The sequence below is a fragment of the Martes martes genome (assembly GCF_963455335.1).
Source record: "Martes martes genome assembly, chromosome: 11".
Lineage (NCBI taxonomy): Eukaryota > Metazoa > Chordata > Mammalia > Carnivora > Mustelidae > Martes > Martes martes.
The window spans coordinates 86,361,989-86,384,954 of NC_137899.1; the positions used below are offsets into that span (position 1 = coordinate 86,361,989).

Below are 22,966 nucleotides of genomic sequence, written 5' to 3' on the forward strand. Positions count from 1 at the left end.
CTGGGTGGCTCAGTTGGTTGGGCGGCTGCCTTCGGCTCAGGTCATGATCCCAGCGTCCTGGGATCGAGTCCCACATCGGGCTCCTTGCTCGGCGGGGAGCCTGCTTCTCCCTCTGCCTCTGCCTACCACTCTGTCTGCCTGTGCTCGCTCTCTCTCTCTCTCTCTAACAAATAAATAAATTAAAAAAAAAAATAAATTAAAATAAATGAGAACTCTGAAAGTTTACAACACATATCCTTTTTGAGAAAATTACTTTGAAGAGATACTCCCAGTGAAATGAAAACAAATCCAAGAAAGAGGAGATTGGGATATAGGAAGCTACGGTGTGGAAAGAAACCAGTAAAACTCTAAGAGTTGCATCCAAGTAGAGGGACTAGGAAGCCCAAGTTTAATTGTTAAGAAAAGATTTATAAAAATACAGAAATAAATGTGTGTATATGTCTACTTTATATATATAACATTCTGTAACTAAAAATACAGAATAATATAAATACATATGTGTGTGTATTTATATGTGTGTATATATAGATACAAGTAACATTCTATAGCATTTCAGATGATTTAAACAAATTGAGGGTAGGGAGAAAGTAAAACTGCTTAAGATCATCTTATTGTTTCAGAATTTACAAGTGTAATATGGGCTTATTTAAATTCAAATAATATGGAAATACATAGAGTGAAAAATGAATGTCCTTATCTGTATATAACAAACTTGAACAGATTAGTAAGAAAAAGACATCTCAATAGAAGAATGTATTAAAGGCTTGAGGAGATATTTCTCAAAAGAAAAAAATCTAGTTGACCAGTAAACAGGAAAAGGTGCCCTGTCTCATTAGTAATGAGACAAATGCCTATTAAAACCACAATGAAATAGGTAAACAAACGGAGAGGAATTGCTAAATTAAAAAGATTGACAATACCAATAATAAGTATTTTGTAAACAGTTTGAACTTTTCTAGCAAAGGTAAAGATTTCCATATATTGTAACTCACAAATTACCTTTCTGGATTTTATAGCCAACAAATGTGGGTCCCTGTGCACCTGAAAACATGTACAAAAATATTTATAGCAGCATTAAGAGTCACTAATTTGAAACAGCCCAAATGTCTATTCATGCAACGTAGAATGGATAAATTGTGGTATATATTCATACAAAGAAATACTATTTGACAATGGAAATATGGAAATGAACAGACCACTTCACTCCCAACAACATGAATGAATCTCACAAACATAATTATGAATGAAAGAGCCCAGAAAGAATATATATACTATATCATTCTACTAAAATACACTTCAAAACTAGGCCAAAATAAACAATACTGTTTAGGGATGCAGACTTAGGTATGATAGAGCTATTAAAAGAAAGCAAGTTTTATGATTGCCATAAAAATAGGGAATGTGTTCTTCCTCTAGAAGTGAAAGAGGTGGGTTGCAGGGAGTTGTGGCCAAAAGGAGCAGGTAAGGGGGCATCTGGGTGCTGGCAGTATTCATTATTTTGACCTGAGTGACGATTGCCTTTTTTGTAATTTGTTCAGCTATACGTTTATAGTTATATGTGTTCCTGTACATGTGTTATATTTCACAACAATGTTAAATTAAAAAAACAAAGGACCTCCTTCACATCTTTACTCTTCACTTTATTCCCCTCTCCAGAAGTAATCACTGTTAATAGCCAAGTTTCTTTCCGTATGTAGTTGGTTTGTTGGTTGACTTGTTCATTTGTTTATTTTTTGAGAGAGAGAAAATATGAGCTTGGGAGCCTGGGGGGAAGGTGGAGAGGGGTAGAGGGAGAGAGAGAATCTTCAGCAGGCTCCACAGCCCAGCATGGAGTCCCATGAGGGGATTGATTGCAACACCGTGAGGTCATGACCTGAGCAGAAATCACAAGTCAGTCGCTTAACCGACTGACCCACCTGGTTGTCCCTATATGTGGTTTATTCTTAATATTGTTAGGAAAACAAAAGTTTATGGTTTTTAAAAAGATTTATTAAAGAGAGAAAGAGAGGGAAGTTACGTGTGCTTGCGAGTGGCAGAGGAGCAGAGGGAGAGAGAGAATCCTCAGGTGGACTCCCTGCTGAGTGAGGAGCTGGGAAGCCAGGGCTTGATCCCAGGGCCCTGAGATCATAACCTGAGCTGAAATGAAGAGTTGGCTGTTTAACTGACTGAGCCACCCAGGTGCCACAAGTTTATTGGTTTTAAAAAAATATTAGAGGTAATGGGATGTAGATCTTCCTAGGAGAAAAGGAAAGAAAAATAAGAAAGCTTAATTATTTCAGCAAAATCAGAAAAGTAGAAAACCAATAAGATTTTCTTGATATCAAAAAAGCTTAATAAAATTTGGTTCTCAGTGTGTTCATTTTGTTAAAATGCACCAAGCTAGACTCTTATATGCGGTTTTCTGTATTTTCCATTTCAATAAAAATTTAATTTTTAAAAAACCATACCCATTCCTGGTAAGGAAAAAATTGGCACACAGCCAAGAATAAAGGAAAATTTATTTTATTGTATAGGCTATGTATAAGAAACCAATCGCAAATATACATTATGGTGAAACATTACCAATTTAAAATGAAAATAAGACAAAATGCCCACTGCCTGGGTGGCTCAGTGGGTTAAAGCCTCTGCCTTTTGCTCAGGTCATAATCTCAGGTCCTGGGATTGAGCCCCGCATCAGGCTCTCTGCTCAGCAGGGAGCCTGCTTCTCCCCCCGCCCCCACCCGCTCTGCCTGCCTCTCTGCCTACTTGTGATCTCTGTCTGTCAAATAAATAAAATCTTTAAAAAAAAAAAAAAAAAAGACAAAATGCCCAGTATCATCTCCACTCTTCAACCTTGTTCTAGAGGTTTCAACCAATACCAGAGAAGACAAGGAAAAACATGAAAGTACATGTATTGGAAAGAAAGAGCTGAAAGTTGTCATTAATAACATGTACATGATTGTCTACTGTAAAATCTGAGATAATTAATGATAACTAATACCAGAATTCAGACAGTTGACTGGATAAAATTTGAACTTGCAAAGATAAATTATTTCTGTATATATTAACAACAACCAGTTAAAAAATAGAACAAAAGAGATACCATTCACCATTGTGTGGAAAATTATAAAGTACTTAGAAATAAAAAACAAGAAAACAATCTATACTGATGGCTATCAAAAAAGATGAGGATAAATGGCTAGAGACTATGTTCCTTCATGACATAATTTCAGACTCAACAGAGAAGCAACAAGAATGGTAAAAAATTCTATACCATTTACCCAGATTCTCTAAATATTAACATTTGATTACATTTGCTTGATCCTGGTCCCTCTCTTCTCTTCCCTCTCCTCTCCCCTTTCACCCCCTCTTTCTATGCATGTATGACACATGTATATGTATACATATGTATATTGTTTTTGTTTGAACTGTTTGAGGGTAAGCTATAGACATGATGCCCTGTTACCCCTAAATACTTTAGTGTCCCTGGAAAACAAATATTCTCTTTGACTGCAGAACAAGTATCCAAAATAGGAAATTACCACTATTAACACTATAAGGAATGGATAAAATTAACACTAGTATCTGATTTACAGACCTTACCTTTAGATTTTGCCAATTACTCCAATGATGTCCTTTGTAGTAAAAGAAAATGCCAAATCATGTGTTGCATTCAGTTTTCATGTATTTTTAGCTTTGACATTGATATTTTCAACATTATAGACTAGTTATATTGTGGCATATCCCTTAGTTTGTGTTTGTCTCATGTTTTTTCATGATTACATTCAGCTTATGCATTTTTGGTAGGAATGCTGAAGTCGTTTTGTTTTTGTTTTTGTTTTTTCTTTTTTTTTTTTTAGAGAAAGAGCAAGCAAGGAGGGGCAGAGAGAGAAGGAGAGCAGGAATCTTAAGCAGGCTCCACGGCCAGCGTGGATCCCCACCCAGGGCTCGATCTCACAACCCTGAGATCATGACCTGAGCCAAAAAGCAAAGAGTTGGATGCTTAGCTGACTGAGCCACCCCACAGTGCCCATCCTGAAGTAATGTTGTGTTCATGTCCCTTGCAGATGGTGTTGATTTTTCCCGTTATGATGATGTTAATTTTGATCACCTGGATAAGATAATGTCTTATATCAAGGGACTTTTTTTTTTTTTTAAGATTTCATTTATTTATTTGTCAGAGAGCAGGTGAGCAAGCGAGCACAAGCAGGGGGAGTGGCAGGCAGAGGGAGAAGCAGACTCCCTGCTGAGCAGGGAGCCCCATGTGGGACTCAATCCCAGGATTCTGGGATCATGACCTGAGCGAAGGCAGACACTTAACAAACTGAGCCACCCCGGCATCCCTCAAGGGACTTTTACATTTGTGGGGGTTTTTTTTTGTTTTGTTTTGTTTTGTTTTTAACAAACTGACTCCAAAATTGATTGCAAGCGTAGATGGAGAAAAACAGCCCAGAAGTTCTTTGAAAAAGTAACAGAAAGGGGAATTTGTTCTCCTGGATATTGAGAAGATACTTCAAAGCTATCATAATTAAAACAGTGTGATAATGGTATAGGAGTTGACAAATAGCAGAGCTGGTGGAACTGAATAGAGCCCAGAAGCCAATGATGATATATAACTAGGTACAGTGTAACAACTACCTCAAGTATGCTGTGTTCAGTACTTGAAATCAACTCATCATAACACCAGGGTCTGTCAAAGCAGATTTATTTTATTGCTGCTATCTTCAACACTAAGATTATCTGCCCTGAGAAGCCAGATCTTTACATATGCATCTCATACAGGGTATGGAGTTCCTCTGGTAGGAAATGCATATATAACTGTATAATAATGCTTGCTGGTATGAATAGATTGCTTTTGCCTGAACAGCTTGGACTCTGGGAGTAGTAAAAAGGTCTGCTTGCTGGTCAGGGGCGGGAGCCAGCTGGCTCAGTCCTCCTTGGCTTTCCTGTCCAGTTTTCCAGATGTAAAATAGAAGACCTGTCTTCTCTGGTAGAGGTAATGGAAAGCTTTATATTTGGAAAAAAGTGACCAGTTAAATCTATCCTTTAGGCTATTTGATATTTATAACTAGCTAATACTTTCAGCAGTAAAGGTTTTTATTTTTTTTAATGGCCTCCCCACAAATTAATATAACATTTAGAGGTGGCTACATCTTGTAAGTAATAGATTTACTAAGTAATAAATGTTATATGTTATTTTACTTGCAAGCTTTTGCATTTAAGATTCTGTGATTTTGCTTTATATTGATTGTGTGCACTCTTTTTTTTTTTTTTTTTAAGATTTATTTATTTATTTGAGCGAGAAAGAGAGAGGAAGATTCCCAAGCAGATTCTGTGCTGAGCATGGAGCCGGTCACGGGGCTCGATCTCACAACCCTAAGATCAGGACCTGAGCCAAAATCAAGGGTTGGATGCTTAACCAACTGTGCCACCCAGGTGCCCCAGTTGTGTGCATTCTTAAAGAGTAATAGATTTTGTATCCAAGTTTGTGATTAGATCTGGATATTGGGATTTTCCTAATTCTACTCTAGAACATGTTAGTTTAGTGTGTGATAAAGTTGGCGTTTCAACTCAGTATAGAAGAGATGGCTTTCCAGAAGTGGTTTGATGGCAAAAGCCTATCCATTTTGGGAGGAAAATTAGAGCCCTACCTCATATAATACACAAAAATAAGTTCTGGATATATTCAGTTTCTGAGTATTAAAAAAAAACCTGTAAAATTACTAGAACTAAATGAAAATATTTTTGTAATTTTATGATTCAGAGATAAATGAGATATAAAGCACCTTTTCTTTTCTTTTCTTTCTTTTTTTTTTTTTTGCAAAGGAACCTTTATTAAAAGATTGAGAGATTTGGTAACACAAAAACTTACATACATTAAAAGATAAAATTAAGACAAGTAGCAGATTGGATGAAAGAAGTGTTATAAATAAATAATTTCTACAAATCTATAAGATAACAACTAGGTAGATAGAGAAGTCAGCAAGGGGTATGATCAGGCAGCTCCCCACAGAAGAAATATAAATGGGCTGGTTAACATGTACACTAGTGAAAAATCGGAGAAATACAGATACCTGACCCTAATTTGTACCCTTCCGATGGTTGGGAGTGTAATTGTTCCAGACTCTTTGGAGAGCAATATGGCTCTATCACATTGCCATCTGTAACACTTTAAAGCATATATTCCTTTGACGCAGAAGTACTCAGACATTTGCATGTGAACATATGTAAAGGAAGCTTTGTTAAAATATTGTAATGGTGAAAACATTGACTAATCTGGCTAATCATCTGTCACCTTAATGTTGGGCAGCTAGCTTCTCTCTTCCTTTGGGCTGGAGTAGAAACTAAAGCCCATTTCCCTGCTTACCATGAGCTCTTGCTTCTGCCCTGGGTTAAAGAGCAAGTGTTTGTGATGAGGTGAGCCCATGGAAGAGAATATGGTTCAGACGTCATAGGTACACACTCCCTTAGCTGGATGTTGCCTTGTGGATATTGGGAGTCAACTCTGCATACTAGTTCAGTTTTAATTTTTGACTTTTTTACGCTTCAGTTTTTTACATTTTCTAGTGGAAGTTTCTGAATCAGGTAATCTAATTCAAAGGGTAATTTTATTAGTAGCAAGTCATTTTTAGGAAAGTGGGATTTGCACATGGAGAGTTTGGGGGAGGATTCAGAGAACTATTTAACAATCTAAAACCCAATTTTATTTTGGTCAAGGCTGATGAACCTGTGCTATATCCCACATGATGAAAATAAGTGCTTAGTCTCCATGGCATTAGCCCTGACAAATTCCCATGATTTATTCAAAGTAAAATTTGACTTTCTGATATGTTAGTCACTCTTGGGCTATAAATATGTACAAAGAAATCTCTAGTTACCAACTGAAGAGAAAGAAGAGTTACCTCTTTACTTCCAGCTATCAGACTTCCTAACAGCAGCACGTTTAATATTTATCAAACATTGATCAGATTCTCTTTACCCAGCAGTTTAATTTGCATAGATAATGGAATTACAAAAGCCAGCAATTGAGTCAGACCAGCCCTGTTCAATAGAAATGTTACATGAGCCACAAATTGAAAAATTTCCAGTGGTCACATTAAAAAAGTAAAAGGTGGCATTAATTTTAATACTTCTGTTTAACTCAGGACATCAAAAATACATTTCAACATACATTCAATACAAAAATTAGTAATTCTATATTCATTTTTGGATACTAAGTCTTTGAAATCCAGTGGGTATTTTACATTGAAATCATATCTCATTCTGGACCATCCTCATTTCAAGTGCTCAGCATTAATACATGGTTAGTGGCTACTGCATTGAAAGTGCAGGACTAGACTTTAAGCTCTAGAGGACAGAAATGGCAATGGTCTTATCACTGTATCCCCAGCATCTTAGGCAGTACCTGGTACATAGCAAGTATCCAATAATATTTTTGGCTTAATGAGTGAATGAATGAGTGAATAAATATGAAACGGTCTTTTCACTAACTCCTCAACCTTTAATCCATTTGAGTTACATTTGTCACAAAAATAGTTGTCAAGTAACTCATAGTGGAAAATTATAGAGAGAAAATCCTAGAATATAGTGATGTCTTTTCAAATATTTGTCCAAAAGCAGTTTTAGAAAAGTATCTGTTGACTTCAGGGAGGAAAGCAAATGACGTTATAAAGATTCTCAAAGTTCCCATCTGTTAACCACAACAACTCTGTTTTGTTTTTTCCTTAAATTTGTCTCACTAATTTTTAGAAGCATTTTTTTTTAAATTTATTTATTTGTTAGAGAGAGAGAGCGAGCGAGCACAGGCAGACAGAGTGGCAGGCAGAGGCAGAGGGAGAAGCAGGCTCCCCGCCGAGCAAGGAGCCCGATGTGGGACTCGATCCCAGGACGCTGGGATCATGACCTGAGCCGAAGGAAGCCGCTCAACCAACTGAGCCACCCAGGCGTCCCAAGCATTTCTGTTTTGAGAAGACCATTGCATAATCCAGCTCCTGCCCCTGAAATTGTATATCTCTGAAGTATAATGATATCAAAGTCCATTGGGAGCTGTACACTATTTTGATCATCCCTGTCACTGTTTACTTTAAGCTGAAACTAGAATCATGAAACTCCTAGTGTCTTTTTTCTTTTTTTAAGATTTTATTTATTTTTATTTGAGAGAGGGAGTGAGAGAGAGCATGAGAAGGGAGAAGATCAGAGGGAGAAGCAGACTCCCCTTGAAGCTGGGAGCCCGATGCGGGACTCGATCCTGGGACTCCGGGATCATGACCTGAGCCGAAGGCAGTCACTTAACCAACTGAGCCACCCAGATGCCCTGTCTCCTAGTGTCTTTTATATCGCTCCACTGGTTTCAGGTGTTATGGGTAATACAGGACAATTGTTATACATGATCTTTGCCTTTGAGGAGCTTCTGACCTATTTGGAGAAGAAAAACAAATGTTAACAAAATGAGTAGAGAAAAATTTGTAAATTTTTGTTTAGTGTTTTTTGTGTGCCTTGGGCTTGGTACTAAAAAGGTGAATGCAAGTACATTCCTCTTTCTTCAAATAGTTCACACACTTGGAAAGATTAATATATAAGCCAATAAGCATTTTAATAGAAGTATGAAAAATCTGTGAGGTATAGGCATAATATCCCCTTATACAGACGAGGAATCTGAGATACAGTGAGGGTCAGTGACTTGCTCAAGGTAGCAGTTAGAAACCTGGATTCAAATCTAGATATTTGTAGGAGCTTTTGCTTTTTCTTCCACACCACACTTTCTGTGTTTCGAGATTCCTAGAAAGAGAAATTTAGTTCTTCAGTTGAGGTAAATCACAGCTTATGAATAAATTTTCTTTTTTTTTTTTTTTTTTTTTTTTTTTTTTTTTAAGATTTTATTTATTTATTTGTCAGAGAGAGAGAGAGGGAGAGAGAGCGAACAAGCACAGGCAGGCAGAGTGGCAGGCAGAGGCAGAGGGAGAAGCAGGCTCCCTGCTGAGCAAGGAGCCCGATGCGGGACTCGATCCCAGGACGCTGGGATCATGACCTGAGCCGAAGGCAGCTGCTTAACCAACTGAGCCACCCAGGCGTCCCTGAATAAATTTTCTAACTGGTTATAGTTTGCCTAATATTATATTCATGTATTTATATAGATACAGTATAATAATCTTGCTGTGTGTGTATATCCTATTATTTGAATTGCAGGGTATTGAACTTTAAGGGCCCTAGGGTTTAACTGATGAGAAAGCTGTAAGGGCTGGATTCGGAGGCATTTCCACAAGTAGGCATTGAAGGGTAGGAGACCAGGCCAAGGGCTAAGGGAAGGACTTGGCTTTATAAGCAGAGAGATAAACTTAGGCAGAAGTGTGAGCCATCAGGCCAAAGTTGTGTTGTGAAAGGCTCTAAATTGTGGGTTGAAAACTGTACTTGAACAGGAAGGAGTCATCAAAGATTCTCAGACAGGACTGATAGGTCAGAGTTGAGGGATTCAGTGATTGATTCGTGGTTTATTTGTTTTTTAGTTTCTCTAGATAGGTGCAACTTCTTTTCTGTTCTTATTTGAAGTTATACCCTAGGAAGTGAGATTTTGATTAACAAAATACATAAGGCCTATGTTAGGTTGGTAATAAGTGCTTTTTTCTTAATATAACATGTTTGTTAGGTGTCCAACATCATCCTAAATATTAATTAACATTATACTAGTATCTATTCCTAATATAGGAAAGTAGGTAAGTCTTTAGGGTGACAGACAACTGTTATGCCTTCTTATTCCATCCACTATGGATTTAAGCGTCTTTGGTTCTGTAGGTATGTAAGGGTTTGTGTAGACTGGTATGAAAAATTGTAAGGATAATAGAAATAATCTAAAAATTTAGGGTTTTTTACTCTAATCTTGATGTAGTTTTTAGTGAACTAGTTGATGCAATTTAAACTTCAGATAGCCCAAATATAAACTGTAGAAATAGCTTTTCTTAGTAAAGCTCTCAGTAGGATGAAAGATGCTCTTTGAGATAACTATAAGGATATTTTTTGTTAACTGCCGTATTGTCTGGAGTGGTATTTAATTCTAAATCTTTCTATAACTCTTTGAAAGCCAGTTTTTTAAGTGTGTAATTATATAGTGTGGACAAATCATAGGTTTTATGTGTGTGTATTTTTATTTATACATGACTCATTCACATTTGTGATTATATTTATGTAGTTCTCTAATATTTTCAGTTTAATTTAGTTGGCCTGTGTTTTTGTTCTCCACTAAGGAAATAAGAAAATTTGTCCTGTTAGCTTTTTGCTTATTAAACCCCTCCTCCTTCTTGAAAATTTCAAGTTGTCAGCCATTTTTTTGAGTTTATAATGCTATTTTACCTCCCATGGAAAAAAAAACTTCTCACAGTTACCAAAATCTGAAAGTTAGTCGTATGAAATAGAAATGGAGACTAGCTCCTTAAAAACTTAAGTAGTCGTGTGTGAATGTAAAAAATAACCTAAGCAAATAAAAAGTAAATCAATGTTATAAATTTTCCCTGATTCCCTTTTAAAGCTAAAATGATTGTGACCGAATTTGTTTGTGCTTTCAATCTGCTTGGCCATCTGTGGAAAACCGTCTTCTTCTCTCCTAGGCCACAGACCTCCACCAGCACGAAGTGGACATCGTTGTGTGGCAGATAATACCAACCTCTATGTGTTTGGAGGTTATAACCCAGATTATGATGAATCTGGAGGGCCAGATAATGAAGACTATCCTCTCTTCAGGGAGCTTTGGAGGTATCATTTTGCTACAGGAGTATGGCACCAGATGGGCACAGATGGCTACATGCCCCGGGAATTGGCATCTATGTCACGTGAGTGCAAGCAGTTCTGAACTTTTGACTTTATGAAATGTCTATGAGGACAGGTCAGTGTCACATGGTTCTTGTTAATAATTTGTAATAATACTGTCATACGATTAAACCCTGTTAAGGATAGACTTGCTACTGTGGTAGTAATGCAGCATGGTGATTCAAAATCACCTGGGAGGCTAGTCCTGAGTTTGAATCTAGCTGTATACCATTTCCTTGCTTGATGATTCTTAGGTTCAAGTTCCTTACTTGTAAAATGGGATTAGTAATATTTCAGAGGGTTCAATAGAAAGTAGCAGATATAGGCAAAGTAAAATGTAGTAGAGGATCAACAGAGGGGGTTTATAATGACGATAGTAGCTTCTGAGCAAAGTACTGCACACGTAGTATCCATTTACCTCACAGCATCTCTGTGATGCACTTACTAGAATTATTGCCGTTGTACAAATGGAAAACAGGATGTTAGAGAGGCCTTAAGGGACTTTACTGAGGTCATACAAGAATTGAAACCTGGCTCTTGCAGCTCCAGAGCCATGCTGGCTCTCAAACTATATCAGCTGAACAACTGATTTCTTAAAATGTCATTGAAGTAAAATAGTAGCACGATTTGGGGAGTACTTGTCGTGAGAGAGAGAAAGAATGTGTGTGCATGTGTGTGTGTGTGTGTGTGCGTGCGTGTGTGCATGTGGTGGCAGGAACAGAAGAAATATAGAGAACACCAAAGTTACCAGCAGGATATTGGTGTTTCTTTTTATCTGGTGAAGGATTAAGGTGACAGAAGCATAATTTAAAATGTAGAGATCATTCATTCCCCTGGCAAAAACAGAATGATCCTTTTATCCCTTCATCCAGAGTCCTGCTGGGTCTTTGCTGAGGCAAAGATGATACTTCATTTCCTCTGCTTCGCTGCATACTTGAACTGTCTTCAGTGACAGTGGTGTGCCATAGTTCATGTCCTTTAGTAGTGTTAGACACAGTATTTCAGGAACTCCACAAACACGTACTGAATACATGTCACATACCTAACAACGAGCTGGCCTTATGGTTTAGTCCGTACAGTTTGAAGTAAGCCTTTTCCTGCAGAACTTTATAGTAGTTAGATGTCAGTGGTTTGAGTTACCTTCTGAGAGAGCATTAAAGCAGACATTTTTTTAGTCTCTCTGTTATTCTGGGTTTACGTGGGAACATACTGCAGGTAGCCAGTACATAATGGACATGTGCGTCTCTTTCCCCAGTTGTGCTGCATGGAAACAACCTGTTGGTGTTTGGAGGTACAGGCATCCCGTTCGGTGAGAGCAACGGCAATGACGTCCATGTGTGTAACGTGAAGTATAAGAGATGGGCTTTACTCAGCTGTCGGGGGAAGAAACCCAGCCGTATATATGGACAGGTACCAATCTGTGGCCAATCATGGTGGATGTATTAGTGCAGATCTTTCTAGTTCTAGGGACAATGTCAGAATATTTGTTACCACTTTTTTTTAAAACAGAGAATGAATTCACTGTTTAATATTTGATTTTTCAGTTCATTTTTTCAAGAAGATTTTATTTATTTATTTGAGAGATGAGAGAGAGCATGAGTCTGTGGGGAGGGGAAGAGGCAGAGGGAGAAGCAGTCTCCCCAGCAAGGGGCTCGATCCCAGGATCCCATGACTGACTGAGCCACCCAGGTCCCTAGGGTTTTTGTTTTTGTTTCTGTTTTCCTTAATTTATTTATTTGAAAGAGAGAGAGCACACACATGAGTGGGGTGAGAGCAGAGGGAGAGAGAGAATCCTCCAGCAGATTCCCCACTGAACGCAACACCACACAGGGCTTGATCTCAAGACCCTGAGATCATGGCCTGAGTTGAAACCAAGAATCAGGTGCTCAACTGACTGAGCCACTCAGGCGCCCCCTGATTTTTCAGTTCTGATGTGAAGTCATAATTTGCAAATCTGGTTGTTTACCTCCTTTCCTTTTTTTCCTCACTCTTTATTTCTAATCCAATTTGGGATCATGACCTTGATCTATACAAAGTATTTTTTTTTAAAGATTTTATTTATTTATTTGAGAGAGAGAGAGACGGAGAAAGCATGAGCAGGGAGAGGGGCAGAGAGAGAAGCAAACTCCCTGCTGAGCAGGGAGCCGGATTCAGGATTCGATCCCAGGACCCTGGGATCATGAACTGATCCAAAGGCAGCCGCTTAACTGACTGAGCCATCTGGGCACCCCTCTACAGAAGTATTTTAAATGTCAGTACGTACCCTGCCTCCACTCCCACCCCCAATGAGTTTGGGCTCTACATATGGTCAAGGTGCTGTCATCCCTAAAATGATATGATTCTTTGGAGAGCTTTCTGACCTAAGTAGTAGAGTAGATAATATCTGTACTTGGAAGGGACTTAATACAGGCTAATCTGAGCTAAAACACAGATTATGTGGACATTAGTTTCTAGTTAGATTCCAGTGCTTCAAACCTTAGGTCTGAAAAGTTCTATCCAAAAAGATAGGGAGCAACCCTCCAACATCAGCGACCCTTGGAGAGTAATGGGCTAAACTTAAAAGCATTTTTAGCTTCTTTTTCAGCTGGGCAACGTTAGTGCTGATAATAAATACCTCCTGAGCTATGTGTAAGAGGTACATACTGGATAACTCTATTCCACTGGAGGAGGTATTAAAACTCTGAGAAATGACCATAACAAAAGCGGAATTTATGCTGAAGGGAGTCTGGTGGAAAATGTGACATTTTTAGGACTACCAACTTTAGACATTTTACTTAAGGGGTTCTGGTGCCTTATTTTCATATCTGCTACTTCTTCCTGAGAGCGTCTTTCTTAACACTGCTTAGAAAGAGAAGCAGCTTTGCGTGGAAATGTTCATGTCCTTGATATATACATTCTTTGGTTGGCCAGGACCCCTAAATGATATCCAGTCCTCTTGCCTATCTAGGTAGAACTGCTTCGTAGTTGAGCAAAGCTTTACCTTTCTTTCTTTTTAAAGATTTGTTTATTTATGTATTAGAGTGCATATGGTGGGGAAGGGGCAGAGGAAGAGGGAGAGAGAGTCATAAGCAGACTCCATGCTGAGCAGCCCGATGCAGGCCTTGCTCTAACAACCCTGAGATCATGACCTCAGCCAAAACCAAGAGCGGGACACTTAACCAACTGTACCACCTAGGCACCCCAAAGCTTTACCCTTCTAAAAATAATCCCTGGGTTCTCTAAAAATCTTTAATCTTTTATTTATTTGTTTATTTTTAGGTATATTTTTAAAAGATTTTATTTTTTAGGGGCACCTGGGTGGCTTAGTCGTTAAGTGTCTGCCTTCGGCTCAGGGCATGATCCCAGGGTCCTGGGATCAAGCCCCGCGTTGGGCTCCCTGCTTGGCAGGAAGCCTGTTTCTCCCTCTCCCACTCCCCCTGCTTGTGTTCCCTCTCTCACTGTGTCTCTCTTTGTGAAATAAATAAATAAAATCTATTAAAAATTTTTATTTTTTATTCATTTATTTGAGTGAGAGCGGGAAAGAGCCCGAGTTGGGGGAGGAGCAGAGGGAGAAGGACAAGCAGACTCCCCACTGAGCAGGGAGCACGTTGACATGGAGCTTGATCCCAGGACCGTGACGTGACCTAAGCCTAAATCAAGAGTCAGATGCTCAACTGACTGAGCCACCTCGGTTCCCCCCAAATCTATAATCTTTTAAAGGTCTGCTATTTTAGAAGGTTAAAAAGTAGAAGAGAATTTCATGAAGTCTCATTTTGGGGTATTGAATACATTTGTATTCTTTAATCAGGCGTTAGTGAATCAATGGTATTCACCTTTCCTTGCCCTCCAGGCCATGGCGATCATCAATGGCTCCCTCTATGTTTTTGGAGGGACAACTGGCTACATTTACAGCACAGATCTGCACAAACTAGATCTCAATACAAGAGAGTGGACACAACTAAAACCAAACAACCTGTCCTGTGATCTGCCAGAAGAGAGGTGAGGTTCTAGGATCAAAGCATATTTATTCTTTCTTGCTAAGTTTGACTTTTTTCTGAATACTGCTAATATGGTTTGACGAAGACTCTTACAGCCTGGTTAAAATAGCCAACTGGCTGGTAGATCCCAGTTCAGCATTAAAGAAAGGTCGTCTGGTTAAGGAATGATATTTCCCCATAGATTTTTTTCTCATAGTATTTCCTTTAATATCTCATTTTTTCCTGCATTAGGAAGATAGTAACACTTTGAAGAAGAAACCAGTGGTAGCAAATGTAATTAAATACCATATTACAGACAAAACAATCACTTTCTAGTTACTTTTTGATTTGCCTTCTTAACTTGCGTATTGGGATTCTTTGGCTCATTTGCTCGCAGCTGTATACCCAGAGAGCCTGTGGCACTCAATTCCCATAGTGGTACTCAGTGAATATTGATTGCTGGGGGCGGGGGGGGGGGGGAGTGGGCGTGGTGGTTGGATGGGTGGATGAGAGGAAGGGAGGACATTCATTTCAAGTGCCCTGTTAAGCATGCAGACATCACAGGATGCTCCTAGCCACCTTCTGGGAGCAGTCCTATGCCTTTCGCTTTTCTTTCCTACTAGGACTTGCCTCTTAGAATTAAACTCTGTGAAATACTTCTTTCCTCTCCAGTTTAAAAGCAAAGACAGTAAATACTTTTTTATTCACTTTGTTTAGATGAATCCAGTTATCTCTTCGTTTCCTTTAAACAAAATGGCCTAGAGGTTCTAAGGAAGGCTTTATCTTTGTTGTAGTATGCCAGTGGGCTGATGTTTGCAGAGCTACCATGTGAGGACTCAGGGGGGTGGGCTGCTGCTGGAATAATTTTGATGTAATTTATTTTATCAGCACCAGGGCCTTCAGGGAAAGGAGGAAATAGATTAAGTTTTCAAAGCATTTTCACATGGTTGCCTTCTTGAATCATTTTATGGACATATTATAAATTGTTTCAGCTTCTAGCTAGACTGCTTGGATAAAAGTCCTGGTAGGTGTTTCACATTATAATCACAGTTCTATGTGGCAGAATTTTTCTGATATTTTTATATCTATTAAATAAGTATCTTAATTTGAAAGTCCATACTGTGGGGTTTCTAATGAAATGTAGACAGATCACTTTTTAAAAATTCTGTAATAATTTCCCACCTTATACAAAGTTATCACAAAAAGATTTTAGAAAATCTGGAAAATACAAATAAGTAAAATGAAGAAAATGAAAAAATAAAATGTAAATCTAGAGATAGCCAGGGTTAACATTTTGGATCTATCTCTGTAGTCATTTTCTGTGCATATTTGTGTATGTATAAATTTTTCATGGGATTAGAGCCTATCTGCTTTTACATAACTTTTTTTTTTTTCCAGTTAATGACATGGAAAGAAGTTCTTGATATATTAACTGTCCTCTCTGCCTACATTCTTATTGGTTGCACGCTAATCCATTTTATGTCTATTCTGTAATTCATTTAACCAATTCACTATTGTTAAACAGATTATTTCTAACAATTTATTACTATGAATAATTATCCAACAAAAGCCTTATGGCAAAATCTTAGGTAGATCATTTTTCACTTCATTATAAACAGATTTTGTGTATGTTTTCAGATACAGACATGAAATTGCACATGATGGGCAGAGGATTTACATCTTGGGAGGTGGTACTTCCTGGACAGCTTATTCCTTAAACAAGGTATATTTAAAAATAATAATAATGAGAGAGAAAAGGACAGAGAGAGGCATGTTTCATACTAAGTAAGATAATTCTGTGACTATAGATACTTGAATTTTGGAACAGTTTCTTAACACCTGTTTGTTTGTTTGTTTTTTAAGATTTTATTTATTTATTTAACAAAGAGAGATCACAAGTAGGCAGAGAGGCAGGCAGAGAGAGAGAGGAGGAAGCAGGCTCCCTGCCAAGCAGAGAGCCCAATGCAGGACTCGATCCCAGGACCCTGAGATCACGACCTGAGCCGAAGGCAGAGGCTTAACCCACTGAGCCACCCAGGTGCCCCTTAAAACCTGTTTTATGTTACATGCTCTTTATAACATATGGCCAAACTCTGTCCCCGATAAGCTTTCCAGTTGACCATTGTATCGATCACACTCTGAAAATACATGAGAATTATCCCCGGCATAAGCTGGATGGGGGAAGTGACTAAAAGGAAGAGATAGTAGCTCGTATGGAGAAACTAATGAGAACTGGAACCATGATGCTCAGGATGTCACAGCTCTGTCATCGTCAGTGCTGTGTATCTAGAAAGAACTTTGCAGGTCTAGGACTATGCATCTGTAGGAAGCTGCACTCTGACGGGTTTTTATTCATCCACTCCTGTGGCGTTGCTAAATCAACATCTCCCAGGAGAAATCTAGATTAGGCTACAGAGCCCCTGGGCTGTTTTGGCACTTTATTGGTCTTTTTCAAGTTTTGTCAAAACTGCATTCTCAGATTTTCTTACCAATACTTACTTTCTTTCTGGTATAAAAATGATAAATGTTCATTGTAAAAAATGTGACAATTGCAGAATTCCCACTGTTTTCTTTTTTTTCTGTGATTAAAAAAAAATTGGAATCCTATATCTGTTTAACTTTCAACTGTATCATTTAATGTTTTGCCTTCTTTTAGAATTAGGGAAGATTGGAGAAAGGCAAAAGAAATGAAGACTTTCCAACTAAGAATACGTGTTTGTATAGGCTGTTATTAAAAAATCCGGTTTTCAGGCTAGCTAAAATTACGTGTGTGATTCTTCTTTCTTTTTTTTTTCTCCCCAAGATCCATGCATACAACCTTGAAACGAATGCATGGGAGGAAATTGCCACAAAACCCCATGAAAAAATAGGTAAATTTAAAATATTGATTCACTTATCTTTAATAAATATATTTTAATTTTTACTTGTTTTGAAGGGGGGGAAGTACTCCTATTGAGTTATATGACAAGTAAAATATATTATGCTGGTCCAGTTATTATTCTTCCTCTGTAATTGTGCAGAGACTTTTAATGGGGATTGTTGCATTCTGTGGAAGAAGGGAAACGTGGGTGGGTTAGGAAGCAGACACTTGAATCAAGATCCACCCATCTTTTTGTGGGTAAAAGGACTTGGAAAAGCCGCTAGTAACTCCTTCCCCTACCATCCCGTTTTGTTCCCCTGGCACCTGAATGCTGTATGGTTACAGTGAGACTTGGATGGCTTTATTTTAGTGTGAAATAAGGAAGGATTGGAAGGACTAGTCAGTGTTTGCTTAATGCAACAATGGGATTGTTTTAAGTATTTAAGAGTTATTCCTAGTGTGTCTTTCACCATGGCACTTCAGCGTTAGTCTTAATTTTTCTGTGAATAATGGAATTCCTGTGTTTATTATGTGTTTGGCAGGTTTTCCTGCAGCCCGAAGATGTCACAGTTGTGTTCAAATAAAAAATGGTAAGTTTTCTAAAGAACATTCTAGTTCCATTTTTATAATTGTATGAGCTGAGAATGTCTTTATGTGTATATAAAGGGCATAATTTTGAGAAGAGTCTATTTCTTATAGTTTAAACTTAAGGGAAATCCATAAAGATTTGCTTCTTTTAGTGGTTTTCATCAGGTACATGAGTGGGGTGTCTGGGTTCCCTCAGTTACCAGAGAACTCAAAGACTGGCAATAAATAAGTTTTTCTTATACGGGCTGACCTTTCAGCACCCCACCCCAAAGCTGTCTGTGGTTATGGTGGGTAATACTGATAATCTTGACATGTAATTGAGACCTTGGTGGACATAGTATTAAAATTACAGTAACTCCTTGAGAGTGGTATTTCATAAAGTTTATTCTGTGCTCTGTCTGATGGCAAATAGGACTCTTAGCTCATTCTTTGGCTGTATTACAACAGAGGCATTGTATGGCTTCCCAAAGCAGCTGTGCCTACCTCGTCCGAGTGTGATAAATGACTCCTCTTTGGACAACCCTCCTGTCTTCTAGTTTACAGCTTATTTTATAGCTTGGTACACCCCCTTCCATTTTTCCTGGGGGGAAGGTGTGTATAAGTGAGTTTGAGAGCCCATATCCTTTCAGCAGTTTAGTTGGGATTTAACTAGGATTATGCTGCCATCTCCAGTACAGAGCTGCTTTTTATGATGCTTCTGTTTTCTGGATAAGATGTGTAGATCGTGGCGTTGTTCAGCTTTGCCTCTCAAAGTATTGCCTTGGCGCCAAACTTTTCTTGAATCTTAGCCAAAAAAGTTTCCAGTGTGTTTTATAGTTTAATTAAGTATTGGCTTGAGCTTGATCTAGACCTGAATGAAGACATCTCCTCATTTGATCCGTTGAGGCCGGATACCGTACCAGTGGAATTCAGTCTCAGTTTGGGGCATTTCGTTTGAATGTTACAAGCTGACCAGTTATAACTATCTAACTTTACAGAAACAAAATGACAACAATGATGAAAAACCTTTGATTTTTGGGAAGGTTGAAAGAAAGAACTGTGTAGATCAAATGGGGCTTCACACTGTCCTCCTTTGGCTAAAGAAAGCTTGGAAGAACCACTTTTATGCCCCCGAATTGAACATTGCAGTGAATGTTTCTCCTCAGGTTAAATGTCTGCATAGAGGACGTTTGTCTTTATGGGCAGACAAATATCCATCCTTTCTAGAACATTATTTGAAAGAAGAATTTGCAAACTGGTGGCCTGTAGTTATGTTTTGTCTGGCTCGTATGTGTCTTAAAATTTTTTGGATTAGCGGATAACACTTAAAAATCAAAATATTTCCCTTAGAAAAAAAAATCCAGATTTCCAACTTCTGTGGAAAAATCAGAAGATCTGGCAGTTGTGGGCCTTAAGTTCCACATGGTATCGGTCAGCTGGCGCTGCATCACCATCTCCCCCTTTAGAGTGTGTGCTCTCTTGTTGGCTTATTTTCCCTGGACCTTCTTGTTCATTCACTTCCCGTGCCTGCCACCTATAGGTATTTGGATCTGAGGACCCAGACATGAAGCCTGCTTAGAGACTTGCATCCCTAGTCCTAGCAAAGATCCCAGCACAGTGTCCGTACTTTACTGAGGGACAAGATAGCAGCCGGAGAGGACCACCCAGCCACAGCTGTCAGCTTGCCGGGTGATCTACTACGAAACATGCTGTTCCCGTGTCTCTTTTCTTTTGTGTGATCTGGCGTCTCTCTTTTCTTGATAGATGTGTTTATTTGTGGGGGCTATAACGGAGAAGTGATCCTGGGAGATATCTGGAAGTTGAATCTGCAGACTTTTCAGTGGGTGAAGCTCCCGGCTACCATGCCCGAGCCAGTTTATTTCCACTGTGCAGCTGTTACACCGGTAAGTTTCTGTTTTCTTACCTTCCTTACATAGTTGCAGGTGATAAGGAAATCTTTTCAGCAAAGTTAGCAAGAGAAAAAGATTCTGCAGTTAGCAATCTTGGGTTAAGAATGGGTTTCTACAAGTTTCTTCAAGACAAAGCTAGCTCTCCCTCTGAGAAAAGGGGAGAGAAACCATATACACAGTTTAAAAGCAGCAGAAATGTGAAAGGAAGGCTGTGTGTGGCATTCAGGCCCTGGCAGGGACAGAAAGGCTGTCTTCTGGGAGGACAGAATAGCTCTATCCCCACAAAGCCTGTTGTTAAAGATCCCACTAGTTTCACGAAGGCAGGGGCCTTTATTTTCATCTTTGTATTCCCAGTATTTGTCACTGTGAATATTTCATATAATGTTAGTTTAATGTCTGCTGAAGTTAAAAACTGTGAATACTTCATATAATGTTAGTTTAATGTCTGCTGAGGTTAAAAAAAAAAAAAAGGAAAAAGGAAGAAAAAGAAAAAAGCTACCGTTTTCTCCTAGTAACTCTTTTATTATTTAAACCCTTCTTGATCTCTGTGTTGGGATCGGTGAGAAATTCTTTTTTGCTTCACCTCATCTCACTTTGGCCTAATGGGCAATTTTTTGCTGACTCTTCAGCCTCAGTATCTGTTTCTTTCCCATTTGAATTTATCCTCTTTTGACTGCCATTTGTTCACAGGCTGGTTGCATGTACATTCATGGAGGAGTGGTGAACATCCATGAAAACAAACGGACTGGGTCATTGTTTAAGATCTGGCTGGTGGTACCTAGCCTGCTGGAACTGGCATGGGAGAAGCTGCTTGCGGCCTTCCCTAACCTAGCAAACCTCTCCCGAACACAGCTTCTGCACCTTGGACTCACACAGGGACTCATCGAGCGCTTGAAATGAGGATTTCTGGACTGTTCATTGATACTGGAAATGTTAATTTAAAGAGACTCCTTTATTTATGGGCAGTGTAGAATGTGCTACAAAGAGGATTGGTTACCCTGATCAAGGCCTTATTCAGAAAATACATCAGATGCCTTTCTGTAAATTGGTTTTAAGTTTATGGAAATCTCACTTTCCCTTGTGCTTCTTTCTTTGCTTCTCTCCCTCCTGCCCCAACACACACACACACATACTCACATACTCCCTCTTCCTTGATGGAGTTGAGGGAAAGTCTGAAGGTACCTTAATAATGTTGTGAATCAAGATAGGATAATTTTTTAAAGGAACTCTGAAACTATGACCATGTTAGCCAATGCTCTACAAATTAAAGAAGCATCATTGACAAAAAAAATAAAATTTTTAAATATTTAAGTTTAGCCACAACAATGAGAAGTTTCAGGATAGAACAAGAAGGCTAACCTTGAGAATCGTGCGGATTATATGCAAACCTAGATGTTTAACTTACTGTTTTCCAAGATGCTGCGAATTGAGTAGCTGGGTCTGGTGGCAGCACTGGTTGATGTCTTGCTGCATAGATACCCCAACCCATCCTTTGACTTTGGAGGAAAGTCAAGCAGCTCAGCAACTCTGGATTAGTGATTTCTTTTCTCATCCTTATGGTGCCAGCAATGATTAGATTTGGCTCGTCACAAGGCTCATGTGTGTGTTGTAGTTGTGTGGTTTATTGTGGCTCTTAGAAATTATGGCACCAACAACGTTTCGAATCAAGGAATTTATGGTGGTCAAAGTTCTTCGTTCTGGGCAGTTTCAAAATTCTCCTGTGCTTATTCCTGGTTTCAAGTATCTCTTTGACTTCTTCATGGGGGGACTTGTAGACCCTAAATGTGTGGCATAAATGCCATGGGACATAAAGAAGCTTGTAAGAGGCCAGAGAAGAGCAGGGCAGGGAGGGCCTCGGCGCCAGACTGTGAGGCCCAGCGTTCATATTGGCCACTTCCCTTTCACAGCCGTTTCTTTTCTGACACTGGGCCACACACCTGCCATTTGCTCAGGCAATAGGTTTTATCTCTGGAAAGCCAACTGGTCCTTGATTTTCCCCTTAGTTTATTGTCTCCCTTTTTTGTCTGCTTTTAATGTGCATGGTGCTGTGAGTAATTGTCTAGTTATTGGATAAAAGGTCTTGGTGGGGTGGGGGAAGCCACAAGTCATCCTTCCCGATGAACTAAGTATCATTTTAAAAGCTAGCATGAGGAAGGAATGAAACTGAGGATCATTAGTTTTTTGGTGTGAAGTTTTAGTTCTGGTTTTTTTGTTTTGTTTTGTTTTGTTTTGTTTTGTTTTGTTTTGTTTTGTATTTTAACTCTAAGAAAGGAGTGACCTAAATTTTCACTTCTTTGCCATCAGGCTGCTAGATAGTTGAGCAAGTCACTGAGATGTGAGCATTTGGAAGTCCTCAGGTGTTCGCCAGGTGCTGCAGGTGTACAAGAAGGCACAGTGCTGATCATCCCATCGGTCACCTCACAACAGGAGACTCAGATGGGAGATTTGGGACACATTTTTTCCTTTAAGTGCCTCTTTTCCACTTAGCTTTTAAAGTTACTCTTCTTTTTTCCTTCATCCCAGAAGGATCTCTTTGGCTCATGTGTGGATTTGAAATCACTTTTGAGTTGTAGCTAAAGTTACCATCCATTGTTGAGTTCCGGGGAAGAGAAAACTGTGGTCTCTAGACTTGGACTTTCAACTTCCATGCCTTATTAGAACATCCCACCCATGTTGGGTTGAGTTCATGGTGCCCATAGTCTGCAAGGTCTTAGAATACCACTCCCCTGTGAGTTTGGGTCCTTTTGGGGGGACTGAGGGGTAAGGGCCAGAGGAGGAGAAGGAGCAACTCCTCTAGAGGTCCCCCCCCATCTTGCCATGACCAAGTCTGTTTGACATTTAGCCTCTTACCACCCACTGCTTAGCTTACTCCAGTGAGGAGCTCTCTCCAGAGCAAG

General features: G+C 39.0%; 1 protein-coding gene across 1 annotated transcript in view; it reads left to right on the top strand.

Annotated features, from left to right (window-relative positions):
- Positions 1-21,797, top strand: part of KLHDC10 (kelch domain containing 10) — a 59,127-nt gene extending 37,330 nt beyond the window's left edge. Inside the window, exons 2-9 of the mRNA XM_080818007.1 lie at positions 10,578-10,799; positions 12,032-12,186; positions 14,606-14,754; positions 16,371-16,455; positions 17,536-17,602; positions 18,135-18,182; positions 19,924-20,063; positions 20,760-21,797. Coding sequence (XP_080674133.1) covers positions 10,578-10,799; positions 12,032-12,186; positions 14,606-14,754; positions 16,371-16,455; positions 17,536-17,602; positions 18,135-18,182; positions 19,924-20,063; positions 20,760-20,969 — 1,076 coding nt within the window. The 3' untranslated portion in view covers positions 20,970-21,797. The remainder of the gene's footprint in view (positions 1-10,577; positions 10,800-12,031; positions 12,187-14,605; positions 14,755-16,370; positions 16,456-17,535; positions 17,603-18,134; positions 18,183-19,923; positions 20,064-20,759) is intronic.
- Positions 21,798-22,966: the final 1,169 nt, after the last annotated feature.